Below are 23,567 nucleotides of genomic sequence, written 5' to 3' on the forward strand. Positions count from 1 at the left end.
AACCACTGCACGGCCCGGTGCGCTTTTTCCTGATCCTGGAACAGTGCGCTGAACTTCCTTGAGCCAAGTGTACCCCGCACTTTAAGAAAATGGGATGCAGACAGTTTTCACTTTGGAGAAAGTCAAAAAGGCTCTGTTGTTTTCAGCTTGGTTGCAAAATGAATAGTGCACTGAACTGTGAGGGGCATTTCTTGAACTTCCGCTGCAGTATTGACCCTTCGCCAGTGGGGGGCGGTCCATTTCTCACCTCATAGGTCATAGAACCAGCAGAGTGACACAGTGGGGGGTGGGTGAGCCAAGCTGCCACCAACTAGTTTCCTGACTCTCTGTGTGACATTGGCTTCCTATCCCACACAAGCATTATTAAATATTCTTCAGCAGAAATTAGCTTTTAATATCACTGACACCACATATTTATTAAGAAATATGGAAAAATGAGATCTGGCAGCATGCTATGAGGGGAGGCCTCACTCTAAATATTCCCCAAATGGCTGCCGTTTATCATTTTTAATACCAAAAATGCAATTTAGCAACGTTGTGTATTTTCATTATACATTACACTTTAAGAGGCACCTTCTGACAGTATCACCCTAATGCTGTCAATTAGGTAATTTATTCCAGGGGATTATGAGAGGGAATGAGACGAGGTTTCATGTGTTCTTCTAGGCATTCCCCAGTGCCTGCTGTACAGCTAATCTAATACATAACCCCCTGATTTGTTTAATGGATGAGACTTTGCTGCTGCAAGAGGCACGCCAATAAAAGCCGGGGCCCTCCAGAGGCTATTGTGCCTCATAATGATGCCAGACACACAATGTGAGAGTTATGAAGCAATTTTTTATCATGCGGCACATTGTTTTGCTCTGTTGGTGCCGTGCAAGTAAAGGCAATCTCTCCCTGCAGCATAGCACTTCTCCCCCACACTTAGATAAACCTTCAGTATGATAAACTGCCCCAGCCACATGTTGCAGAGATGAAGGAAGTTGAAGATTGAAATGCGTGTCCTGTGCTGACGATCTGCTAGTAAGTCACTGCCAACTAAGACTTTTTGTTAACCAGTCCTTAATATTTTAGAGGTTTTATTTTACTGTTATGTTGGATGAGACTCACAAGTAGGCATTTAATACAGCAGCAGCGGGAAAGATTAGAGACATGGATCTGGAGGACATGAAAACATAGTTAAAAGCTATCGCTGACCTCTGACTGCTTTTGCATGTGATACAATATTCTAAAAATGGCAGGTTAAGAGAGGGAATTCCAATAGATAAAATTAAGTCTTGCCAACAAACACATGAAAGCCAGCACTTAGTACTAAGCTGCCTCTTTTTAAACAAGACAAAAGCAACACTTAAGCCATATGCATCTATACAAAAGACCCTTTTGATGGCAGAAAGCACCACAGGTCTTCTTTCATGTTTCTGAGTGCTCCTATCTTTCCAAAACATTAGGCAGGAACGATGCTTAATAGTTCTCTCATGCATACTGCTACTGTATATATTACATAAATATGTCTTACATGCCAGGGCTGCAAAGGTTGTTTTTTTTATTGACAAAACAAAATAGGTTGTTTAATAGATAATGCTGAAAAAGTCTTCTGAAGGTAACTGAAGAGCTAAACAACCTCATATGAACCTTTTTGCATATAGTTAGCAGATGCTAAATCACTATTAATATGCCTGCATGCACTAAATATAAATGCATTTGAAAAAATAATTGTATTTTCTTTTTATAATTTTATTTAAAACTGATGCACTGGTTTTACTTAAAGATACACTATGCTGGATTTTAGGTTACTGTTTGTAAACACACTTGTTAACAAAAGTGAAACCGAAAGCTAACTCCAAATTTCACTCTTGTTTGGTGTTTTGCCCAAGCGGCAACCTCCAAGGCAGAAAAATAAAACCAATGCAAAACTGCAGTTCCTCTGATAGCCACTTGAGGCTGGTTCTAAAACAGAGTCAATCCTTATAGACCTCCATGTTAAAAAGTTTTAAAATGTTTTTCAAACTTTCCAGCAGAAATAAACATGTTTACAACCTGATACAAAAAAATGATTTCAGTCTCTATAGCTTATTTAAACATTCATGACAAGTGCACTGCGTGAATTTTTATATAAATCTCCCATTTACATTTTATAAAGGCTCAAAGACTTTCCACAAGTTGTCACTACAGTCCATGATTCAGATCCACCCTTCGCTCCTCTACAGCTTCACTCTCTCGTCCAAATGCTGTCACTTCTGGTTCCAAAAACCAAGATGGCGACAAGCAAATGACAATTTCAAAGCTTCAAAATGGCAGTCCACAAACTAATGCATGACATCATAGTGGCTAACCCCATTTTAACTTGAGCGCTGTGCGGGTGCATGACCATAAACGTCCCGAACACGGAAAATAAGAAAATAAATTGCAGGCGGAAGGCAGAGTTTCTGCAGATAAAGACATGACCACATACTTCTACTTGGTCATAAGTGATCATTGAGAGAAATGAATTCTTTATGAGTGTATACAGTTTGTTTTTGTTTTTTTTTTAGGAAATTCCTCCATAGTATATCTTTAACATGGCTAATCTTATATGCATGTCCTTGATGAGCAACACAATTATCATTATACTACAAAAGAAGGTAAATGAATTTACCCAACTCTGAATAATTCACCAACAAATACACAACCCCACCACTTTGGAATTTGCCTTTGGCTTGAATCAAAAGAAAAGTGACACTGTTGCTTACTATTTGCATCAGCTCTGTATGCATAACTAACATGATATGTGCGAAATCAGTAATCATCATGCAAACCAGGAAATGTTGCGTAACGGAGCCTAAATGAGAATATTTGTACAACAAACCAGTCTGAATTCTCATGGGTGGATCAAGAAGCCGGAAGCTTTATGATTCACATCAGATGATTAGTTCATCACAGAAGAATTCAAAATGCAGATCAGTGGAGATGGTAGCATGAGGACGGGTAGTGATTTTACACACAGTAAATTTAATTATCTCAAAAATAACTGTTGCTGCTAATGATAGATAACTTTGTTATCAGCAGCCACAACCATGCGATTAATTGCCTGCAGGATTACAGGCATTAGACTCGTTGCAAAGGTCCAGACATGAAATCCCCATGCGGTGATATGCCATCATACCTGTCAACAAAAGTGTCTGTTGTTTTGATTTTTCTATAGGCAAATTTTTACAAAATAAATAAATGAATAAATAAAAAATTTGCAGCAGCAGCAGCAGCTTCCATTCAAATGGTAAAAAACTCAATTAAATATATTGTAAAATACACGAAAAAGAAAAAAAATCACAAAATCTTCATTCAGTTACAATTACTGAAGGATTACTGACGGATTGAGTCAAACTTCAGAGCAATGGCTTCTGTCAGTGTAACTCCCAGATTTAAGACAGCTGAACTGCTTTTTGTGACCAAATCTATCACTAAAGCTAAAAACAACAACCCAAAATGCCTCCTTGAGAGAGTAATTTGGGTAGCTATGTTTGAGAGTTACATCAGTGCAGCCGTCCAGCTGGGTATGAATCATAAAAAGTGCCTTTTTCCAACTGCAATCTATTCACAAAGTCACTCTCTGAAAAAGCAGAAGCAACAGGAATCATTCAGCTTTGTGGGAGACTTGCTTTTGTGGACACATTCAAAGTGACAATTCCATGACAATAGAGAGATTTCTCCTGAGTGTGCATGTTGTACACTTAGAGCGCTCTTCCCTTCACATTTTGCCTCTCATCACACTCATATGGTGGCTAAAGAGTCAACTGAAACTCCAACTGGCTCCGCATGAGCCTGACTCAGTGAGCAATAAGCAGCGTTAGCGCATTACACACACATGATTACGTGGCCATTTCCTCAGTGAATGAGTCTCATCAGAAGTCACTGAAGAAGCCACTGAGTGTGTAATTGTTTCCCATTAGGGGAAACGTTGACTGCCATCGAGTTGCATCTCACTGCAGAGTTTGCTGACGAATGCTTGCTGTCCACTGAGTGGAGCGGTGCTAATTCTGCTGTGGGTTGTGATAGAATTGCTCAAAACCCCAAAACAACCTGATCAGTTTTAGGGCCAGGGTGATGCATCATGTTTTTTTTTTTTGTGAGAACTGCAGGGCAAGAGTTCATATGTTTGTTGATTCACTGATGTGACACCAGGCATTAAACATTATTATCAGTCATATCAATGCCTGCAGTGCTAATGTCTCTGTAGCTCAGATGCAGTCAGTGCTCTGTATGCAGCTGTGTGTGACCATGTTTTTTTTGTGTTTTTTAGTGCGCTGCTTTTGCTTTTGGTAGATTTCAAGTTTCAAATAAAAGTCCAGTGTGCTTACTGAAATGTGTTATGTCCACATACGTATTTTCGTTTTGACAATTATGTCCTTTTATAAGTAAGTAGTCTCTCCATGGTGTTATCATCTGCAGCATCATACACACACTTCCTCTCACTCTCTCCCTCTCTGAAGCCTGCACTGCAGTGATGAATAATCGTTAGCATGCGCCGTTGTGAAGGTGTTGTAAATTGGATAGCTTACATTGCAAATTACAGGCAGGTCAAAAGTTCAAATGAGGCCAACCATGTCAAGTGAGACATGAGGATGGGCAGAGAGAGGACTTTTCTCAAGTTATTAATGGCTGCCTGAAATGGGCTCTGCTGCTGCTGCACCATTAAGTTGATGGGGATGGGAGGTAATCAGTGGAGAGAGGAGAGGGGTTTATCTTTACACTGCTGCCATCTACAGGATAAAAGCAAAAGTGTCTTTGTCATTGCCTAGGGGATGGATGGGGTGTCTCTGGTTTGGACTCCAGAGACAGAAGGACAGACAGACAACTAGTTATTGTACATATAAGAATGGAATAGAATTGGCCAATTAAGACAAATCAGTTGGTATAATTCTGCCAGAATATCTCCAAAAAACTGAAATCTAATTAAAAAGCAACCAATCTCTGTCTGTCTGTATGTTCTTTGCATATCTAACAAACCATTCATCCAATTCACTTGACATTTTACAGTTGTATTTCTTGGGACCCAAGGATGTGCAGTGTTGAATTTGATGGAATTTTGACATGCAACATGTTTAATATTCACCTCTTGAAACCTGGATCAGCATCAGTTTTCTCGTGCTGTGTTGAGGTGCCTTTCACAAGCTCTTTAATCCTTGATACCGACGCAAATTGGTTTGATTTCCTTCGAAAACATGAGGAAAAAGACAAAAAGCAACTTGGCAAGAAATATCCCGCAAATGAAAAGACAATTGAAGGAAATTAGAAACAGGTGACAAAGAAGTGACCTTAAAATTACTTTTAAGAAAGAGGGGCATTTAAAAAATCTAGGGGAACATGTCCCTAAAACTATGTTTAATTATTTTACATTTTTTTGTTTTTATTTTTTCATTAGCTGCAGCTAAGATTTTTTTTTCTATGTCTTCCAAATTAAACACTAACACTAATAACATTACCACTGGCAAAATATCTGCCCTAATTTAATCCATATACTTCTTTATAACTGCAATGGTAATCTTACAGCCAGTGACGAGGACACCTATTTGGAGGCTAATACATCCGGGAATGGTGTTAGTCTATTTGTGGAAGATGAAGTACTAAAAACTTAAAGTAAAACTATTAAATATTAATAGTAAAAGTCCAGTTTTTAAATTTCTACTTAAAGCGAAGAGTGAAAAATAGGCTTTCACAAAAATATACAGCTGTTTGGGGCCCAATTGTATTGGTCAGGACCCAAGGAAGTGTACTGTCGAGTGTGAAGTGTTTTGTGAGAGCGGTTTTCAAAAAAGCTGCAAGCAGCAACGCCACAGGCCGCGCAATCTGATCAGAACAGGCACTACACTAGTGTAAAAGAAAAAGAAAAAGAAAAACAATCTTCTTTGTATTTAAGAGAATGGCATGCTGCTTCAATTCACCTCCTGTTGGTCGATTGCAACAGATCACCACTGGATGGCAGTACGAGAAAGGGACTGAAGTTCAATTCAAGAGGACCTCCACAGTTGCTGCAAAAGAGAGAAAAAAAGTTAGAACATTTGAATAGGCGTGTGTGTCTTAAAGTGTTTCTTGTATCGGGAGGAGGACAGAGAGAAAAAGAGACAAATGGAGTGTAAGTGCAAAAATGTCCACAAAAATAATCCTTACAGCAGTCAACTTTTCTTTTTAAAAATAGAGATCTGACTAAATTAATAAATCAAATATATAAAAAAAGATCACTAACAAATACAATTCTTTTTGACTTTAGTAAACACAGTGTGTTATAGGCCACACATATCTCAACATATCTGAAAATTGAGTTTTTTTTAGCAAAAAAAGGAGACATATGTAATGTTTTTAAGTGTTGTGTTAAGACATTTTGCAGTTTTGTGTGTGTGTGTATTTAAAAACAAAACACCACACTCAAGACAAAACTCACTGTTTGAACTAATAGCACTTCCCTTTCCTGTTTCCACACAAAGTAAACCTGTTAGGAGATAATGTACCCAGCTTGAACTCACTGTACAGTGGATGAATACATGGCTGCTCATGTGAAATAGTCCCATAAATAAACAGGCTTTACAGTGCCTTATGTTCTTGTAAAATCACGCAGCATGAAATGTAACAGTCCAAGCTGTCCTTCCTTAAAAAGCTTGGTCAAAAGTACCTGGATGTGAATCCCATTCATATTTAGCCTATCAAGTCACTGTTTCCCAACATTTTTAAGCCCCAAACTTATATTTCAAAGCAAGTCAACACTGCACAACTATATCCTGAGTTTAAATTAATATAAAAAAAGCCTTAAAAATTTTGAACAAATGAAGTGAGAAATTGCCATTGGACGGATTTTAAACCAGTTTTACCAGCATGATAGCAATATATAACAATCATAAATTGGTTTCAGTTGTTTTTTGTAGCATATTTTCATATCATCAACCTTCTCTGAGAATCAGGACTGAGGAATTATTTTTTAATTACATCACTTTGGCCATATAGTCACTCTTCCTTTTGTAAAGCTTATAATTCATGTTGGTGACCTGACATATTGTCCGTTAAATATTATGTTTTGGTGATTACTATAATTAAACAGAAATTTTAACTTGGTAACAGAGAGCAAAATATAAACCTCAGCTGTAGTACTGTAGTCATGTCACCTGTAAGAGAATTATTTGGGGCTCAGAAAAATGGTCATAATGACAGCCATGCATTAAGGTGCACGGACATGAGTTCACCTCCCTGAAAGATGACAATATAATGGTGAATTCGATCAATACATAAACAAGGAAAATTATGCAGAAAAGGCTGTAAAAAGAAGACTGTAAATGTCAATTTACAGCTCTGTATGTTCCTAATCTAACCAAAGAATAAGGAATATTGCAAATAATGGTGAGACAACAAATTAAGAAAAGATACCTCTGCAAAATGATCTTTAAAGTTGGTCTCCTGTTATAATGACTCAAAAATCATGGACAGTTTTTGTGAAGGAGACCTGGTCAGGTAGGCCTCTGCACTGCTTCGAAGTGTGTCAGCCTTTCCATCGGAGTCTTTTGAGTCTCTTGACCCAAGAGCCTGCAACCACAAGAAACATGCTGACATTCGAAAAGCAAAACCTGAGAAACGTGCCAAAAGTACTTGCACCAACTGCTTATTCTTGACTTTCTTTCTTTCTCCTTTTCTCCCCAAGTTGCAAGCTAAATAAGCTGAAAGTGTGGAATACTGATTGGCAGAATTTCCCCACTAAACAAATAGCAATTAATCCACAGCAAGGGATACTCTAATTACTGTTGAGTTGTTTGAATAAAGCTCTTAGCTTGCAAACTCTGACAACTCTCTCCAATTAAGTCAATTTTACCTTGACATGGTGTTAATCTATATTTTGAGGTATTAACAGCTGTATAAACGGAAAAAGAACACCGCATCATTTTTCATCTTTTAGCACAGAACGTCAGTCTTTCACTTGAGAAATCATTTACATCACAATTGCAGGATTACCAGAAGTGACAACAGTTTGAGTAACAGCATCGTCCCAGCCTCTTCTGAGAAGTACAGTAATGCCAAACCTTTCAGACTCACTGACAACTCGTCAGCTCCATTGTACAGAAACGACTGTGAGTGTGACCCACTGTTTTGATAACAGCTTAGAGACGGTAAAACACATGCTGATTACAAAGTAGAACAAAAAAAGGTACCATTATTCAAAAACGCATTTCAATTTAAGTGTTATTGTCCTGTCATCACACAAGGTAATTTACTATGAAGACAACTGGGGTGTTATGGTGGAGTGAGTATAGTATGCTGTGATGCTGACTGATGATAAAGTGCTGAAAAATACAGGGAGGGGCCAACACGCTGTGTATCCCCAGCCCACATTCAGCAGTGAATGTGATGCAAATGGAATAACATAAAGGGCTGACATTTACTTTTGCACTTTGGTTTACAGTACGTGTGGTTGCCCTTTAAATCACTTGTGATCATTTTGACTCCTTCTGTCGACCCCTTTTAGGTCCCACCCCCGAAAAACTGGTAATATCCTCTGCAGAGGAATATCAGCATTGTCATACTGAAAATGATGAATTTTTTTTTTATAATCCTTGTAAATCTATTTTTGGATCGTATGTGCCTCCCATTCTATGCCTGCTGTCCAGATTAGGCTGCATATAGCACCCAATTTATGAAACTTCCTTCTCTTTATTTGTCTGTGTGAGAAAAAAACAGGGTTTTTTTGGTGTTCACATTTGTTTCCTGTTTTCAGTTCAGCTCATTGCAGCTGTGTATCCATTTATGTCAAACCACCAGTGTCTGTATCCCCACATCCCAATGCCAAGTTCCTACAATAAACCTGTGGCTGTTTGCTTCATTACAGCCCTCAAACTGTATCTCGCTTCCCTGTGTCTTTTAGTTCGAACTCATCAGCAGGTGTGCACTGCTCTACAAAACCCCACTTTCTCTCTTTCTGTCACGTTCTCTATCTTCCTGTGTCAGATACATTCATCCCTCTCTCTCTCTCTCACTCTCTATCTGTCTCTTGCAGTTTCTCTATTATTGTCTCTTTCCCACTCTCTCAGCCTGATTTACCAAGAAGCATCTGACGTTTGTCCTTTCTTGGTTACCCTCTGAACTTTCTCTCCCTGTGACATTTGACTCTTCCACTGCCTTTGCTCGGGTCAGATATAAAGGAACTTTATTGTTTAAGTCTTCAATGCCTCTCTCCACTGCTTGTTGTTCACCCCACAGTTCCTCCCCACGAGACACGGCTGCATAACGCGGGTAAGCAAAGGAAGGAAAGTGGAAGTTCCCCCAGTCCTACTTCCTCCCCACATGAATATTGCGACCTCGCACTTTGAGCGTCCTGACCACAGATCTGCCCAACATTACCCAGAGGCCTTTGCAATAACACCTCAATGTCTTCCTCACCAGCATTATGGTGTCTATGCACAGGGTGTCAGAGGTTTGGCCTATAAAAATCTAACCGAGCATCTTCATTTCCAAATAACTGCACACAAAGATAAAAATTAATTTAGCAACTTTGTGGGGGCTCATGTGTTCATTTGAAAAAACTGAAAAGATTTTGAGGACATTGCTAAAACTACAGCAGCCTTACTGCTGAACATCTTACATCAGTCAAGTGGGTAGACATAGTAGTAAGAAAAACCACCCATGCCAGTTTTCAGTATCCCCACAGATTCTCAAGCTCAGCGTCACACCACTCCTTCCACTATCTCACCTCCAGTGTTTCGACACTGACATTACAGCAATCAGTCACTGAATTGCATTGATCATTTCCCAGTTTCTCACATTACATCAAAAATAAGCAGCGCCAACACTTAAAGCTCACAGCATGCGATACCACATTTCTGCAGTCCTTCAATCACCCTAAATAACTTCTAAAATATGGATGTGTAACAGAAACAGAATGGGTGTGTGTGGATTGTTGTTGTGTGTATGTCTTTGTTGAAGTGTTTGTGTGTGTGTGTGTGTGTGAGGTTTTAAGGGCCAGTCCAAACATCCACCATTACCTGGCAGGAAAAACAGGAATAGGCCTTGTCACCAGGTGATTGCACAACCTCGCTGTGGATTCACACTCAGCTGAAAAAGATTTGGAGCTGCTCCCTGCGCTGTAACCTGAAACCCAGAGGACAGGCTGTACCACTTGTGGCTCACACAAAACCAACATTGATTCTAATGTGCTATAAAGTTACAGTGATAAGCAATGTGGTTACTTTTTAACTTAAACACCAAACATCAATCTTGACATATGCATCCCACTATATGTAGAGTTAATATTATTATACTTTTTTCCCCAGTAATTTAGAAATGACTTCTATGTTGCTATTTATTTACATTGTATGTAATCTGCATGTTTTACTCTTGGTATGATGTGCACTGAGTGAATGTTTGTGATAGTCCAGCGCCACTATGGGGCGTGTTTCAGCATTAATCTGAGTGTGTAAAGTATGTGTCTGTGCACACAGGTGTGGATACAGTTGTTTCCAATGCTGTTGTCACTTCCAGACGACTCTTATCGTCTAACAGGATCTGCAGAGGAGGTGTCACGGGCAGTGGAAGCCAACAGAGGAAGTCTCGCAGCCAGAGCCACAAAGCTGCAGCCATCTGCCCTGAAGAGAAGATAAAATAGCAGAGCTCAGGCTTCATTTTTTAATGTTTTTTCAGGGTGATATTTAGCATGAGTGGCGATCTTGGAGTCTGGGGGGCCCTGGGCGAAGACCCCCCGAGTACCCCTCCCCATGTGGCCCATGCCACCATCAAAATGCATTTTAAGTACACAAAAACACAGTCAACAACACTGAAGTATGGCTTTTCTTAAATTTGCACATTTAAACTTAATATAACTCTTCAGAACGTATACTACATGTAAAGATATGAGTAAAAACAAAACACTAACAACAAATTCACATAATAAATTCTCATAAATTAAACCTAACCCAACAGCAATATTTTAACACTAAATTACAATTGCATTATTAAAAAAGAGCAATTTACTGATTAATAATTGTTGTCCTTTTATGGCTTTATGAGAGGTCCTGCAAGTTTGTGTCATTAAAAAATATACCTGTATGAGTGGAAATCAGGGGCCATTTTTCCTTTAGGGGGATTTTTTTTTTCCTGGTGCTGCGCCCCACCTTAACACTTAGCTTTCTTTCTAATAAAAACTCTGCACTCAAAGAAACATACAGTAAATTTCATATAAAGCATGCAAAATGTCGAGAGGTTCTGTCCTGTTCACAAAATATTAGACATGTGAGTACGTTTATATGCTATCATAAGCCGTGCATCCAGTATCCAAAAACACTAAATGTGATGACAAATAGTATGTAAACAATGAGGAGAATGTCAAGACTTTTTCAAACTACTCACTACTTTGAACCTTTGATTCCAACTGCGTGCATCCCATTTGACCATTCTGCACTGTTGTATGGCTCTGGCAGGTTCATGTGCCATCATCTTCACTAAGGGGTTAAAAACATGGCATTAAGTAAATGGTTCATTTTTCCAGATCTCATACCCCAGACCCAAAACCCTTTGAAATAATAAGGAAATTACTATTGTATGAAATAATAGCTCACCTCTTACTTAACACTTAACACTTAAATGGCAAATTACTAATAACCTGGCTGACGGCCAGCTGCTAACTTATTTCAAAGAGCTTCATTATGTTAAGTGCAAGGTGCTTTATTATTACATATAACAATTATTCGTGGTGAATCTTTAGCACAGACTGTCCTCCGCCATTCTGTAACAAGGTGGTAATTTAATTACAGTACATAACATTTCCACCTGAACCATGTGCTGCAGTTGACATAAGGGATTTTTTAATGAAGTGGTTATTCAGCCCTCAGCAAGAGGAGGAAAATGCATTACTATAATGGCTGTCTGTTCCCAAAAGAGCAATGCTTGGCCTCTATACCAAGAAAATATTAACAATTCAAGATTTATCTATTTTTTTTCTCAGTGACGATGACACGGTCACACAACTCTCAAATATTACATATCTCCTAATGCAAAAGCTTTAATTTTCTTTAACTTGAGACTAAAATAACTGAAAATATTAGATGAAAGAACAGTAATAACCAAGGCCATCGCCATGGAATCACCGTGACAAAAATAAAAAATTTTAAAACTAATTTCCTATGATATTATTGATCATAAGCCAGTGCAGCTATGCAGTGTAATGTACAATTATGCAGTAAATGAAATGTGGTTTACATAAATTACACAGGCAATGCAATGTAAATGACTGGCATTTTAACAATCAAATTACATGATGGTTTGCCCCCTTTTTTTTAAAAAAAACATGTCAACTTAGGTAAGAGGTTTGCAACATCACAAAGCCCATGCAACCCCCACCCCCACAATATATCCTATTATTATTATTATTATTATAATTATAATTTCTACCTTGTTGTATTGATTCAAAATAAATGCAATAATCGTGTTTCTTTCTTTATGTAGCATTTTTTTCCCCTTCATATGTGCAGTGTGTTAGGGAAAGGCTTCCTGTCAGAGGAGCACCATAGAGTGAGGGCAGGTATATCACCCCTGCGCTGAAAGTATGAGTCAAACAGAGATAAGATCTAGGGAACAAACAATCAACTGACAGGCAGGTAAATAGAAGAATGTGAAGATGAAAAGATACAGTTTGGGGTCTGTTCAGGCTTTACACTTCTCAGTTTTGCTACCGCCTTCAGGCGGCTTTGATTTTTTGTGTGTGTTTGCAGTGTGAATGTGTGAGTATGTGTGTGCAATACACAGATTAAAGAAGTAAGGGGGTGAAGGAGACTGCTCTGACATTTAGAAGCTTCAACAGGCTCTAGCGCCCACCTGCTCATCGACAAAGACTGTAGTTGAACAAACATCAGTCATTACATTGCAAACTACAGCAAGGCACTATAAGGCCATATAGTACGGTCTAGAAATTATTCCTGACGTAAAGATAGATGATTTGAAGGACAGAACAATTTATTTTGCAACCAGCTTTTTCACCGCATTGGAGCTGAAGTTGCCAGCTGTAGACAGACAGATTGGGCCAAAAAAAAAAAAAGTAATTATATTTATAAATAAACATGTCCAAATGGTTTTGTTCATGCTAAAATATCCTTCATTTCAGTAGTGGACCACATGACTGCTTTCATCTGACCACCAACTGTTTTGGTGTCAGTGTAACCCCATGCTTCACGATCAGGCCTTGATTGTCTCACTCTAAGTATCTTTGTCTTTCCCTAATTAATGAGCAGGAAATTGGCATTTTAAGGTTAATTCCTGAAAACAGTGGCAGAGAGGTTATATCACCTTGCGTGTCTTTCATAGGATTCAAATACTGTATTGTATTATGCCAAAATAAAATATTTTAATTGCATGTATGGATACAGTTTACATGTTTATAACAATAAGTCTGACTTCCTGTTTCAAAAGTAAAAAAATCAGGCAAGACAGTAAAATCATGTCTTTAATAGAGAGAAACCCATGCCTTAAAAATATACATTGTATTCTTCACAGCAGTGTGTCTTCATGTTTACGTCATTGATGTTGAAAACAGGGCTGATCAATCATCGAACTTCCTTCACCACACTCAGCGTTAAGAAATTACCAAACAGTTTCAACTGCTGTGCATCTTTTTGATAAATAAATCACATATTTTAGGACATAAAAATACACAACCTATGCAAATACCTGAGAGCCCTCACATCGGAAAGTATCAGAGATGATCGATCGGCACGCGTGTCTGGGTAATTTCAATATTCAGTGCCAAAATATACACCTTTCATATATTATTTCTTAAAAAATACAATTCACCTGAACCCTGCCTTTTACATTTTGTAAACATTTTTAAAATATAAAACACACACACACAAGTTCACAAAACTATTTGCATTAACATTTCAGCAGAAAAATAGACATTTAGCACACGCATTTGCAAGATTTACAAAAACATCCCCGCAGTCTGAAACAATACCAATGATTTTGATTTTCAAGTAAACTCCTCACTTAGAAGGAGATGACCTTTCTTTCCTACTGTTTTTTCTTTATTCATATGGCTGCTTCATTTCAAGAATTTCTAAGGATGTATTTTTTACATTACTATTAGATCAAGAAACAAATACTCACGTACCCCAAAGTCAAATATAACCCGGGGAACAAATGAAAACTGAGAAAATAACATCCTGTCATATTTTTTACCCAGTTCATGCTAATTTAGTTCTGCTCAGTTTATTTGTATTCCTTCTTCAGGGGGATTGAGGAAGAAAATATTTGTAGCATTAATTTACATCTGATCATAGCATTATTAAAAGAATATGTTGTTTTAGGAGGACCCCTTTCCTAACAGATAAGGCTTCAGATAATAAATACATAAAGGAATGATATAATAGAGGAATGTATAGAGTCAGTATCACAGCTGCGAGGTGTAAACAATTTCCAGTGCCAACACTTTACAGACATTAGGCTTTTTTATGCTAGCTGGGCACCAGTTGCGCATAAGAGAAGCAACATGTAAACAGAGAAAAAAGCTGCCTTTTGATCACAGACAGACATTGAACAGGGAGGAATAAATCACTGAGTTTAACCTTAGAGAATTATCAACTTGTTATGATGCTGACCAGTAGGAAACTAGTAATGCCAGACTTGTTCTGATGACTGTTAAAATAAAAAATGGTCATCAGACAGCAAAACTTAATTTGCAATGTGTCTCCAAGACTGATTTTTTCAGAGAAAAGACCGACCTGTGTTCTGCCAATGACTATTTTCCACTTTACCTACACTTCAAGAAAAAAAAAAGAGCAAAAAAACAGCTGTCAATAGTCAGGTTGGAGACATAAAGTGCAGGGCCAACTGTACAAAGCACAGTCTTATCAGTTTTACAAGGAGAGACAGTAACTATGAAAGAGCTGCGGCAAGCCTTACTGATTGAAATCTGTTATTGAACACACTGTAGATGATGGACAAATGATTTGGAAATAGAAAGCGGCTAATCTCTTACTTGCCATTTACATTTTGCATACTAATGTCAAAGCAGGTTTAAAGAGGAATGCTACAGTTCTGAGAAGTGCCTTCTGAGTAAAATGATGTGCTAACCACACTCACTTTACCTCATGCGGTCCTCTTTTTTGACGCACTTTGTATGCGGTCATACCCATGACAATATGGCAACACCATTCCAAATGCCCACCATCAAGAATTCTCTCTTTTCCCTCAATTCCCATTATGCAGTAACTTTAAGGTGTTCAGCTGCAAAAAAGCTGACAGCTGCCATTCTCTGCAAAATGTTAGGCGCAAAGGACAGAGCACCTCAATAATAGCTTTTGTGCAGAGTTTGTGATATTTCCCTGTATTTGTCATGACATACAAATAGTATGAAAAATGGCAATGACAAATAAGCATGTTTTTGCCGTGCTAGGAAACAGCACCGATAAAGCAGACCCTACCTGACCTTGTAACCAAGCACTGAAAAAAAACCCACAACACTTGTATGATATATACACACAGCCATCCAACCTAAAGCACAAAGTGGATTAGATCAAAAACAGGAGCCTAAAGTATAGACTGAGGTACATCAGAGAACAGCAACCCATGCAGTACCCTGTATCCCTTTGGTATCCATTGCCATATCACTTTAAATCATCAAAATGCAAAGAGTCACCACCCTCTGCCATTTCACAATATAAGCGTGTAAGTCTGCCTGTTTTTAACTACGATGTTAGTTAAGAAATCTGTGCTCAAACTGCAAGCAAGACAATCTTTCATCTAAAAAAATTTCAATAGGAGCAACCAAGGAAACAAAGAAAAGGTCAGTTATTTTTGTGGAGTATGCTTTAGTTTTGCAGCTCAGAAATTTTTGTTTTTATTTATTTTAAAAAAGATGAGGATAAACACTGCCATGGCTGAACCTTTTAGGGGCACAGAGATGGCAATTATCATTAGGCTACTCATTGTATACCTTCTTGTTCTCCTTTTGTTGGGATTTTGCTACATGGTCAATAGTTCTACCTTGTGAGTGCAAACTGAACAGAGGCTGATAGGGAGAGAAATAAGTCCAGATACAAGAAACAGATATAGTTTCATGAGATATAAATAAAAGGAATTACAAATGTGTATGCCAAGCACATATGTTATCACTATATTAATATTTACTCATATATTAATGAAAGCCAAAATAACACCTCAAGCTTTAAAATCTTTAAATCTTAAAGCTTTCATGCTTCAGATTTTCATGATATATTAAAATACAGTATGAGTCTTTAAAATGTTACAGGATAAAAAAATGTCCGTTAAAACTTTTCAAAGCAGTTGGAGCTGATTTTTTTTGTTTTGTTTTGCTTTTTTGACATAATTTGTTTTAAAAGTACAAAATTTACAAGCCAGTTACAGAAAGTTGGTGGTCTTCTTTTTCTGGCTTAGTAGTGGTATGCAAGTACTTCACCAGCCACTAATGATTGGAAAAACATGTTTTCTATAAGTAAATACTAAGCATCTGGGGCTCTGGGTAGCTCAGTTGGTAGAGCACGCACCAAGAGGCTACGAGTCCTTGTCGCAGCAACCCTGGGTCTGACCGACAGCCATTTGCTGCATGTAATCCCCATTCTCTTATTTCTGTTTTCTGTCATTTCTCCAGCTCCTATTTAATAAAGGCCATAAAAGCCCGAAAAACATCTTTAAAAAAACAAAACACTAAGCAGCCTAAAAAAATGCATGATTTGTGATAGCAAATGTAAACTTAGTTAGCCAGCTAGCCCTGCTAGCGTTGGCTTCTAGCATAGCTGGCCCATTAGTCAAGTTAAACAAAATAAAAGAAAAAAAACAGCCCTGCTATGCAAAATAATGTCAGTCTAAGTTTTTCAACAAAGGCTATCACATCAGCTGAATCTTACAAAGTGGTTGCTAAGAGGTAGTTTTCTGCTATCAGCTAGCCATATAGCCTTTTCAGGGTGTTAGCATAAGCTAAATATCTCTGTAAATATATATGTTCGAACATTTATTTGCATTTGTTAGAATCTTGTGGATAGGAAAATGTCTTACACCTCTCTTTAAATTTTGCATCCAAAGTTTTCAAATTCTCTTAACTTGCATTTTACAGGACTATAGCAATTAAAGCCTCAAAAAAACATTGTTGTTGAATTAATGTAATTTCTCAAAGCTTATTTTCAATCACTACAGTCCTAGTGGAAATATAAGCTAATGCACTGAAATTATGCAGTTACGCATGGCAATACAGAACCATAGACCTACTGAGGATGTCACGTCACGGCTGGCTAAATTTCCACAGCTGCAGATAGATACGATCAGAGAAAACCACACCACTGTCAATCAAGTCCAGATGGACACCAAGTTGCTTGCAGCTAGAACACACAGCACTAGTTAACCATATCGTTACGTGTATTGTTCATAGGAAAAACAATAAGCATTATGGGCGATGGTGAAAGTAATAGAAAAAAATAGAGAGAAAAAAGAAAACTGCACAGATCCTGTGTGATATGCCACAGGAAGTGAGCCAGTTCATTATCTTACTCCTATTTTGTCTGTTGAAGAATTCAAGAATGGTTTTATTTCATTAAATTTTAGAGACTACCTAAAGCCTTTAGCTCCATCATAAGTGTTAATTGTGACATTCTATCTGCTGAACTGCATTTGCATGTTTTCATTACTTCTTGAGGGTGAAAACATTTTTTGGAACAAAAGAATGATTACAAGACAAGCGCAACAGGAGACATTTACAAAGAAGAATAATGAAAAACTAGTCAAAGTCGTGTGACAGCTGCTCTGTTATACAATTCACGAACATTTTAAGAGAAAAAAAAAACAACTTACCTTCCTTCTTCTACGTTAACCTTTAATTAAATATGTAGAAAATGTGTCTTTGGCCCATACCTTCATATGATTGTTCAACTGTTCAGATTCACAATAAGTAGCTTAAAAAGAAGTCTATGCTATGATTGTGCTACACTTGTCTACAGTGTCATTCAACTGTGCAGTCTCAGCGGCCTGGGGTTAAGGACGGATAACAGGCTATTGCTCCTTTCCCTTCTTATTCCTTCCCTACATCCTGATCCCTCGCCTTACTGGAAGGTGTGTTCACCGCGGACTATGTGAGAGGAAAACTCATAGCGGTCTTTGCTGCGGTGGCCGCAGATGTTGCATTCCAGCGGATCTCTGTATCCATGGCAACCCATGTGGATGGTGTACATGACGTGATCCAGGAAGAGCACCCGACAATGCTCGCATTGGAAGGCCCGCAACTCCTGGCCCTCTCGTCCAAACACCCGCACCCCTTCCTGACTCACTGGCCTCTCTGTGGCGGCTTGCATCATCCCGGGCCCCATTCCTGCCCCACTTCTGGGTGATGCTTCTGACGCCCGCTCGCCTGAATAAACCACTGCTGGACTGGCTCGAGACCTGAGGCCAGGAGTGAGGTTGCTCCCGTGGAAACCTTGCCTCTCGTGAGGGCTGCTGCGAGCTGAGTCAGCAGAGTCAACTCCACTGTTGTTGGGAGACTCCTCTTGCCCTAGCTGGCGCAGCTTGCCCAGCCTGGTTATAGCACTGGGGCCATTTGTGGTGGGATGGCTGGTGAAGTCATGGGGCTGAGGCGGCTGTGGAGGCAGCGTTTCACAGTTTCCTGGGCGCTCTGTTCGTTGGCCCAATGGCAGGACATGGTGGAAGAGGGGGTTGACCATGGGCACCACCTCGCCCATAGAGAGAGGGGGGCCTGGATGGTGGAGTATGGGCCGAAGAGTGTCCGATCCCAGATATGTGATGGCATTGCTGATGGCCTGGTCCATCATGTGAGCCGACATTATCTCAGCGTGCTTCTCATACTTAAGGCCCATCTCATAGCCTACTTCAGGGTAGCTGTAGCGTACCATCTTTTCACCTGTGTGTAATAGAGTGGCATTATGACTGTGTGGAACTAACTGATTTTATGAGATTAATTCACAGACACAAAACATAATAGGTTAAATAAAGGGCAACACTTATGATTTTAGCTACAAACAAGAGAGAAAAATGGTGTGCACAAACGTGACGATTGCGTGGCGTCACGGAATTTCCTTTAAAGCCAGTTGAAGTTGTATATTGCTGATATCTCAAGCTTTGTTTTTCATATTTTTGAGCTTGATAACCAGTGTGAACGATTCTAATTGTGTGGAAAGCCCCATCCATCTACCACTGCGCTGTTTAACCCCTCCAGAACAGGGATGCGGTGAGCTGTTTTCTCTCGATAAGAACAATGGCAAAGCTACAGGTGTACCTAACCACAGAGTGAAAAACATTTCCTTGCCTCTCTGTGAACTGCTTGCTCTAGCTTGCTCAATCTCTTTTTCTAATAGTGCGGCAAATAAAACCAAATTCAGAAAAAAAAATCAGTGCTCATAAGTTGGGCAGGGCTACTGTGTATGATTATATAATATGGTATGATACAAAACAGAATAAGGAAAGAAAAAACTAACTTGAACTTTGTACATGCAAAAACAAACAATTTGGTACAACATATTTCAAATACTCTTGGCATAAAAGTAGCAGAGTGTATTAAATGATAAAGAAATTAATAAAAGCATTCATACAAAGCATTTGTTAAGTCTAAATAACTGCTTGTACATATGACACATTTCTTTCATGTTTGCATAGTAGTTCATCAGTGCATCAGTGTTAACTACTATCTCCATGTCAGACTCATAAAAAACAAATGGAGGAGTTGGAAAGTCACATTAAATTATACTGCGCATCAGGTTGGTCCTCGTGGACACTTCTCACTGACTAAAACCGAGAAAGCCACTGACGGCTCGGCTATGTTTGAAATACCCACCCACAAATTTCTGAGGTGTGGTGCTCTTCCTCTTCCCCACATTGCTGTGCAACCTTTCAATAACGGGCGGCCGATCAAAGGAAGCCATGGTGTTGGGCTCTGCCATGGGCCTCGGCTCTTTAGGCACCTCACCTTGATAGGTTGAGACAGTAGACGGGAAGAATAGATTCTTAAGAAGAATATATTTTGGCATAGTGTTATCTCAACTATGGAATTTCTAACTTGGATACAATACATTGAAAAACATTTATATCCAATTTATGCCACTGAGGAAAACTGATGTAAAATTGCATTTTCTTTTAAATTAAAAGTTCAATATATCAGGGCTATAATATGTGAGCTACAATTTTCAGAATGACTGGAGTAAACATTAATAATAAGAGGGAGAAAGTGCAGCTACCAGCTGCACTTTCTCCCTCTTATTGTAATGATACAATGAAAAAATTGGAAATAATAATTTAAAAAAATAATAAAATAAATAAAATATATGTATCAATATTTTTGCCAACACTGTTTGAGTGCCAATGGAGTGACTCCCTTACACTGAAAAATAACATGCTAAATGAACAGATCAAGTTTCTTGGGATGTCAAAAGATTTTTTTTTTTAACACAGCCTGAAATTTAACCATAACCTTAATTTACTCTTACCCTGTAAACCATCCTTTCATCTTAAGGGAAATGTTTTCTGTGTGCCAGAACTGTCTTTCAAAAATGAATGATTGCGTTGATGAGCTATTTGTGGCTAAGTGATTATGCGTTAATTACAAAAGTTGTACAAATGTATGAACAGAAAAAAAGACAAAATAATAAATAAATAAAAAGAAAACCAGTGCTGCATTAATGTTTTAATGGAGCTTTTAAAAGAATCACTCTTCTTTTAAAGAGATTTTTTCCATACAAGATGAATTGGATTCATTCCAACAAATTAATAATTTAACTGAGTAAATTTCAAAATGTTATTGATTAATTGCTGATTTTTAATTACTGATTTTCTCCTGCAATATCAACCTTTCCTTTTATTTTTCCCTTTTTACTCTTTCCATGACACTTTAAGCAACCTTCATTTTTTTTGGTTTCAGTTTTAAAAAAAACTCACCTGTGTAAGGGCCAGTGTTGGTATTGGGATCCAAGCCGATACCCTGCAGGTAACTATGGCAACGCTCCTTGTGTTCTTCTAAGGAAGTTCGCTGCTTGTAGCTCCTTCCACAGTAGTTACACTTGTGTGGTTTGCCAACTAAAAGTGAAGACATCCGAGGGAGAGCATATTAATTTCATTCACTGCTGCAGAATAAGAGAGTGGGTAGCATCCGATGAGATAACGCAACCTGCCACAGTGCTCAGGCAGTGCGTAGTAGTAAATTCTGTGTCAGTAGTACAAACAAACCAAAAGTGAGCCTCTGAGATCATGGATGTTCCACTACTAGTGTGAGGATTCCACACTGTTGCCAGACAGAAAGACAGGGCTGTGGGCGACAAAGATAGTTGTACCATAAAGTCTGCGTTTGGTCTCTGAAACATACAGCTAACTCCCACTGCTGAGTAAATAGCCGAGTTGATCATGCATCCCATGGTGGTGGTAGGAAACTAACTCCAATGTTAAACTGCTATGGAGGTGGAGTGTGATTCATTGTGCCATTTCTATTTTATTCAATTCCTTCCTACCTAGACAAGTGGAAAGATGAAGACACATCCGATCTATCTCAGTCAAGCCATCAGCCCATCTACCCTTCTATCCATCCAACTTTCTGTATCTCTTAATGAATAGATCAATGGATAAGTGGTGTAATAAATGCATAAATAAAAAATAATAAAGACATATAGTTTTGAATTGACAGCCTCAACTAAACAATGTCATCATGAGCCTGCAATTTGTGTATGTTCTGTTTCATCGGGAAGACTGTGATCATGTGATCAATGCGCTGATGGGAGTTAAAAAGTAAAGTAGTATAAAGACCAAAAGTCTGCGCAAGGAGGCAGTTTGTGGTTGTGGACTGTTCCCCAGGAGTCCAGTATTTAAGACTGTAAAACCAAGCGAATTTTGAGTTTAATAAGATTATCATGTTTCTTTTTCTACATCTAACCTAGACAACTTTACTTGCCTTAACCTAAGCTGAGTAAATTAATGTGAAATGGATAATTCAGATCTTTTGATGTGGGGTTGTATGAGGTACATATCCATAGTTAACGTGTTAAATACAATAGATAGCAGTCAGTACGCCCCAAGTTTGGAGATGAAGGTTTATGTGTACATCATATTACAAATATGTGCAGCTTTGTTTCCACAACCATGATCTCTTTAAAGCCACCACACTACACTGACCAAAAAGTATTTTTAACTGACTGAACACAGAAGCTGCTTGTCTATCACTCTCTCAATCAGTGTGTGACTTTTGTGAATCCAACTAAACACTTTTAACACCAGAGTCATGCAGATCAGGAGCTCCATGTTTAAGTTAAATCACTGTTTGTTTACGTTAAATCACTGTTTTTCTCAGTGGAGTCTGGCTTTGATGATAGGGATATAATAGTTTCATTTTCCTGCTAGAAATTAAAATTGTATGATGGAAAAAACATAACTGTAAAGCGGTGAAAATACTCTCAAATCTTTAACACCTGGATTGACATCAGTTTCCTTGTGCTGCGTTCAGATTTTTTCCATGAGCATTTAATCCTTTGAAAACTGTTTTGATTTCTTTCAAAAACACATAAAATATAACAGAAGAAGCATCTTGGTAGGAAATGTCCAGCAAACTGATAAATACATTTTTTTTAGACATTAGATGTTTTTTTTTCGCTTTTTCTTGAGGTCTTTTTCTCTTTATCTGTTTGTTTGTTTTTTTCTTTTTGTGAGCTTATTTTCAGGTAATTTAGTATTTGTTATAATTGTATTTGTTTTTTATACTAATTTCTTGCTATTTTTTGGGCCAGTTCTTGTTGAAATGCTATTTGCCTTCTGCCCATGTTTTTGAAAGAAATCAAGCCTATGTGCTCAGGCTTCAAATGGTTAAGTATGTAACTTTACGTTTAGTATGTAACGTCAATCACACAAATCGTAGCACGCAGATACGTTGACAGTAAAATTACACAAGCTGTTTTGAGGAGATCTTGAGGAGAATGAATTAAAAAAAAATATGCATAACCATCATCGCAAAATAGTGTATTAGAGTGAAAATCCTACGCAGGCAGACACTGCTGTTGATATAGGTCTGCTTCCTGTGGTGGAGTATTCTCAAAACTAATGTAATGACTCATAAAGGGACTGAGTGAAACGAAGGCTACATAAGCATACCGCTGTGACCCAGACACCATCATTAGTAATGCGATGTAGTAAGACATTCACTGAGATAATGGTGACTATCTCAGTGCTATTACTAGAAGAAGAATTGCGGATGATACGGTGCTCTTGTCACTGTGAGAACAGAGAAACCAAACATGTTTCAGTCTGAGACTCTGAGGCTGTAACACACAAACACACACACATTTAGAGGTAGGTGATAGTTCACACGTGAACATAAGCACTCTTTCTCCCACAGAAAGGGACGTTGAGTTTCTTCTTTTTTTTAAGCACTAAATATGTCCTACAAGAAGAAGAATTACTCAAAACTGATTTTTTCATGAGCTGTAAATGTTACATTTTCTTCCCTAAAGAACTTCTTGATGATTTGTGTGAGGCAAACAAAACCCACTTGTTACAGAATGACAGGGCCAGTCATGGCCGATCTTGCATCAGCAGACACTTTTCTTTTTAGTAAATCCTGAGGCGTGATAAAAAAGGTTTTC

General features: G+C 38.3%; 1 protein-coding gene and 1 long non-coding RNA gene across 8 annotated transcripts in view; both read right to left on the reverse strand.

The window, feature by feature from the left end:
* Nucleotides 1–358: 358 nt before the first annotated feature.
* LOC148188495 (uncharacterized) lies at nucleotides 359–11,976 on the reverse strand. Its single transcript, XR_015777621.1, has 4 exons — nucleotides 11,353–11,976; nucleotides 9,993–10,592; nucleotides 7,390–7,545; nucleotides 359–6,005 (listed from the first exon to the last, which is right to left on the reverse strand). It is a non-coding gene; the product is annotated as an uncharacterized LOC148188495 (long non-coding RNA).
* Nucleotides 11,977–13,427: 1,451 nt separating this feature from the next.
* The window catches only part of ikzf2 (IKAROS family zinc finger 2), a 101,527-nt gene continuing 91,387 nt past the window's right edge, over nucleotides 13,428–23,567 (reverse strand). For all 7 annotated transcript variants that reach the window (XM_088083131.1, XM_088083130.1, XM_088083128.1 and 4 more), the window contains 3 exons: nucleotides 20,884–21,021; nucleotides 19,787–19,918; nucleotides 13,428–18,856 (listed from right to left, as the gene is read on the reverse strand). In XM_088083131.1, coding sequence (XP_087939257.1) covers nucleotides 18,045–18,856; nucleotides 19,787–19,918; nucleotides 20,884–21,021 — 1,082 coding nt within the window. In that variant the 3' untranslated portion in view covers nucleotides 13,428–18,044. The remainder of the gene's footprint in view (nucleotides 18,857–19,786; nucleotides 19,919–20,883; nucleotides 21,022–23,567) is intronic.

The sequence above is a fragment of the Plectropomus leopardus genome, chromosome 10, assembly GCF_026936395.1.
Source record: "Plectropomus leopardus strain MGB_pleo_1.0 chromosome 10, ASM2693639v1, whole genome shotgun sequence".
In the NCBI taxonomy this organism is placed as follows: Eukaryota; Metazoa; Chordata; class Actinopteri; order Perciformes; family Serranidae; genus Plectropomus; species Plectropomus leopardus.